The sequence below is a fragment of the Felis catus genome, chromosome D1 (genome assembly GCF_018350175.1).
Source record: "Felis catus isolate Fca126 chromosome D1, F.catus_Fca126_mat1.0, whole genome shotgun sequence".
Classification (NCBI taxonomy): Eukaryota; Metazoa; Chordata; class Mammalia; order Carnivora; family Felidae; genus Felis; species Felis catus.
The window spans coordinates 101,541,194-101,546,368 of NC_058377.1; the positions used below are offsets into that span (position 1 = coordinate 101,541,194).

General features: G+C 38.9%; 1 protein-coding gene across 1 annotated transcript; it reads right to left on the reverse strand.

The window, feature by feature from the left end:
- Positions 1–2,983: 2,983 nt before the first annotated feature.
- On the reverse strand, positions 2,984–3,919 carry LOC102899058 (olfactory receptor 1013). Its single transcript, XM_006937320.1, has one exon. The coding sequence runs from the start codon at positions 3,917–3,919 to the stop codon at positions 2,984–2,986; it is 936 nt and encodes a 311-aa protein (XP_006937382.1).
- Positions 3,920–5,175: the final 1,256 nt, after the last annotated feature.

A 5,175-nucleotide genomic window follows, 5' to 3' on the forward strand; every position in this document is an offset into this window, starting at 1 on the left:
TGGGCCTTTGTCAGAAAATGACATTTGAATGGGACTTGAAAGAGATGAGGGTGTGAGCGCAGACTCTGTTCTATTTTCCACAAGACCTAGTGTCATCTTCTAACTCCTGAATATTGTTTAGAGTCCATTTTTCCCCACCAGCATGCAAGACACAGGTCAGTAAGGTGATTTTTCTACTTCGTTTATTGCTGCATCCAGCTTATAGAACTGTCTCCAGCAACTAATTGACAGTTAATAAATATTTCTAGAATGAATAAATGAGTAATTATATTTATATCTTGAAGCTGTTTTCCTCAAAATATTGTCTACTTCTAACCTAGTACAAACTACTCAGGACAAATTTACCCTCAACTGAACTTTTCTGACTCAGAGTACTGTATCACTTAGCAAGAAGATAATTAAAGAAAGACTCATAACCATCACACTCATAACCATCAAGATTCGCCACAATCTATCTTGAATTTGAAATAAATTGCAATGAAAGTATGAATGTGAAATAAAAGACACAGAAGAAGTCCGAGCCAATCATGCCAAAGCAGCCTATACAGAATGATTTCTCAAGACGTGTATTCTCCTGTTCCCTCCTCCCTTCACTGGAACACTAAAAATTTAGGGGAAGAATGTGTCCCTCTAGCACCTGAAAATGAGGAGCAAGAAGTGAAAATATTACACACTATTAGCTTGCACAGCACAGAGTGCCATGACCACTAGAGTCCAAAAGCATGTCAACTCTCTTCTCCTCTGCTCACCTCACTGTGTAAGTGAATATGCAATGACTCGGCATAATTACCAGACTGACCTTCAAATTCTAGATGAAGGTTAGGCATGCCATTAGTGGAATCTGAATTGTATTTAGGGGTGTGTGTGTGTGTGTGTGTGTGTGTGTGTGTGTGGTATTTGGCATAACCATAATCCTTTAAGAGCCATGCCAAACTCTGTATCTGCCTTCTAATTGAGCTGAGGCCAATGAGAGGCCAAACCACTTAACTGCCCCTGGTTCCAGTTGCTTACCCTTGGTCAGGAAGGACAGATGCTGGAAGTTACAGGCTTTTGTCTCTCCTCTGATATTTTGGCACGCTTTGTTGGAGCCAATATATGTATTTTCTCAACAGCCCTTTGAGACCTCTGCCACAGAACAGCCTAGCAATATCTATCTCAGTCTCTAAAGAATCAATTAGAGTTTGCTTAGAATATGAGGATGATATAGTAATTAGGATATGACGAAAAATATTGTATTAAAATTTCACTCTTTTACCATGAAGTCACAATATAATCATAAACATGTCTGATAATAGAAACTCCCCAAAATGTTCTAATTAAAAATGTTTAGAGTGTATCATTTGCACACACACACACACACACACACACACACACACACACATATATATGTGTATATATATATATATATATATATATATATATATATACACACATATATATTTACTGCCAGAGAATCTACTATGATTCCTTGTCTACACTAGGCTTCCAGGTTACATTTCCCTGTCTCATTCACCAGGAACCCCCTGTTAAGCCCTGATATGATGGGTCAAATGGCAACCCTCTCAAGTTCACATGTTGACTAATGGTAACTCAGAATGTGTATTTGGAGACAGAGCCTCTATAGAAGTGATTAAGTTAAAATGAGATGTTGAGGGTGACTCTTACTCCAAACTGATCCATGTTTTCACAAAAAGAAAACATGGACATTTGGACACGCAAAGAGGGCTTCTTGTACACAGAAAAGACCGTGTGAGGAGAAAGCAAGAGGGTAGCCACCTGCAAGCAAAGGAAAGGGGGCTCAGAACAAATCAACCTCAATGGCACCTTGATCTTGGCCTTTTAGCATCCAGAACTGTGAGAAAATACATTTCTGTTGTTTTAGCCACCCATTCTGGCAACACTAGCAAATGAATATACTTGGTTACCAACAGTAGGGCTTTTTTCTGTGGTACAAATTCACATTTTATATGTAAAGTTAAAATTAGGCTTAAAATTAGGAATGTGAGAAGTCATGTTTACATGTTCTCTAATTTCTCACTAATTCATTTATCACATTGAACCAGCAAATAAGCAGAAACAATCGCAGAACCCTAACGGCTGTCGATTATTGTTTCCCCTAGTAGATTTTCACTATAAATCTTCTCGCGGATATAAACCTCTTTGAAATCTATCTCTTTATTTATCTATTTCCATCTGTATCTCCACTTTTGTCTCTGTATAACTGCTATTCTTTTGCCCTCAGTTCTTCTAATTGTTGAGGAAAATACTCTTTCACTGGAAGCTCACTGTGACTCTAAGATATTTGTTCTTTCCTGTGTATATCACCAAGAACATCTTTGTATCATGGCAAGAGGAAGGAAGGAAGGAAGGAAGGAAGGAAGGAAGGAAGGAAGGAAGGAAGGAAATGAGAAAAGAAAAGTTAAACTTATTTCTAAAGCTATTTTACAATATAATTTTTATTTACAACTTCCCAACTCTGTTCTCCCAACAAATGGGGCAAGAACCCTTGGAGTCAGAAGTTCTGGGTTTGCATTCCTGTTTCCTCCCCTATGAACTACATGATTTGAAGTAAGTCATTCAATCCATCTAATCATCACGCTGATTCTATAACCAATTTTATTATTCCCACTTAGAGATTAAAATATACTTACAGGTAACTTATGAACTGCCAAGTGAAAATTTAAAAAACGAAACAAAACAAAACTGTTCTCCTTCAATCTTCTCAGAATCCCAGGAATTTTGGACTCTGTCCCCAGCTGGCAGGCATAGCAGTTTTTCCAAATGCCCCAGCCTCATCTATTGTAAGCACGTATCCACATACATTAGCACCAACATAAAAAGACAATTGCAGTCTAGTGTTTCTCCATTATCCAATAATTTTATTTTTGGCTTCTTTTCATCATTCCTGAGAGTCTAAGCTAGTAACAGTAACATGGGAATAACCTAGAAAAAAGATATAGCCGTGTTTCCCCAAGATTTTCATTTAAGAAAATGTTGCCCTATCTAACATTTTCTTCAGGGCATCTTTAACATCTTTATTTCTTAAGCTATAAATCAAGGGATTCAACATTGGTATGACCACAGTATAGAAGACTGAAACCACTTTATCCCTTTCTAGAGCATAGCTGGTACTTGGTCGGGAGTAAACGAAGAGAATAGAGCCGTAGTACAAAGTGACAGCCGTCAGGTGAGAGCCACAAGTGGAGACGGCCTTGAGGCGGCCTTGGGTGGAGCGCATCTTTGAGATGGCAGCAGCAATGAAGAGGTAAGAGGCAAGGATGAGCACAGTGGGAGTAATGACATTGGAGGCCAGTATGAAATAGAGCACAGCCTGGTAGCTCTCCTTCACGTCACAGGCCAGCTTTACAAGGGGAGGTAGATCACAAAAGTAATCGTCAATGACATTGTTCCCACAGAAGCTCAGGGTAAATGTCTCACTGGTAATGAGGGTTGAGTTAAGAAAGCCACCAAAGTATGAAACTGCAACAAGACCAGTACATAACCTCGAAGACATTGCCTGGAAATAAAGCAGAGGATTGGAGATGGCCGTGTAGCGGTCGTAAGCCATGGCAGCCAACAGGTAACACTCACTGTATGCCAGCCCAGCCGAGAAGAAGAACTGAGCAAGGCAGCCAGCAAAGGAGATGCTTTTGTCTTCCGCAGCGCAGGTCATGAGGATTTGGGGGGCATAGACAGAAGAGTACCAGAGATCCAGGAAGGAAAGATTTCCAATGAAGAAATACATGGGTGTGTGGAGTTGAGAATCAGCACCGATCAGAGAAATCAGGGTGATGTTCCCGGACAGACTGATGACATAGATGGTGAGGAAAATGACAAAGAGTACTCTCTGTAACCACAAGTCTGCTGTGAACCCTAGAAGTATAAACTCTTTCACTCTGGTGAAATTTTTCTCATCCATCGATGTGGGGTGTCTATGTTCCTTTTCTGTGGAAAGATGAATAACTATGTCAGCATTTCAGTATATCAACTTCTATCATTTGCCATTTGAGATCACTGAAAAACCCAACTGATGCATATACGTTGTTCACTGTGAGATATGTTCATGCTACAGTGGATATCACTCTTTTTAGGTAACAGAGAAATCAGTGCTATGCTGACTCGGGAGTTTGGTTACTATGCTCATCACGTAGTGTGTGTCACCGTATTTTTTTCTCTGAGTAAAGTTGACACACAGTGTTACCTTAATTTCAGGTGTGCAACATAGTGATTCAACAAATTGATAGCTTATGCTAGGCTTGCCAAAAATGTAGCTACCATCTGTCACCATAGAATGCTATTAAAATACCATTTACTATATTCACCGTGCTGTGCCTTTTATTCCCTGTCACCATGGATTTTTCAATGACTTTCTCCTCCAACTCCAATTGAGCTGTTTCTTTTTTCTCTTTGCACTTGGGGTGATTGAGCACCCCGTGAAAGATGTGAAAAAGGCAGCTTGAAGGAGGGATCTGGTTTTTCTTCTGGTCATTGTCTCCTTTTGTCTTTACTAGAGAATTACATGAAGAAGCATACTTTCATTAGTCTAAGCATATTTTGGAACATCCTTGGAAATATATTTACTATGATTTCCTTGAAAGCAATAAATAGAAATCTCTTATGCTTGAGGGAAAAAATTAAAAAACTTAATTTTGCTCAGATGCTGGGTGACGGACTTACAACTGAGCTAGAAAAATAAAGAATTGTTCTCTTGGAATTGTATCTATTTTATGGTAAGAATCTATACTTTTTAACTTTAAAATACATAAACAAACACATACATACATACATATGCTATAATTATTGTCAAAGTAGGAATTCTTGGTAATAAGCAAAAGAAGCTTGGACTAAGTGACACTTTAATTGCCTTAGAATTCAAGGCTGTCATTTTCACAAAGTATGTTCCTGAAAGCGGCTTAAGACCAAGAACCAAGAGACCTGAGTTCTGATCCTGCTGCTGACAATGTTAAATAAACTGATAAGCTGCAAAACTCTATTGTCTCACCTACCCTCCTTAGTTCAGGGAGCCGTTAAGAGATCACAGATGTGCTTAAGCACTTTAAAAGCTGGACGTTAAAATCATGTGTTGCGTTCTCTATGATTTCACAATTTCTTCACCTCAGTCATCTGTCCTTCAGAAAAATTTGCTTCACCTCCCAAGACTTCTAATTGCACCTA

Coding starts and splice junctions, on each gene's coding strand:
- LOC102899058 (XM_006937320.1), bottom strand. CDS start 3,919: ATGGATGAGAAAAATTTCACCAGAGTGAAAGAGTTTATACTTCTAGGG.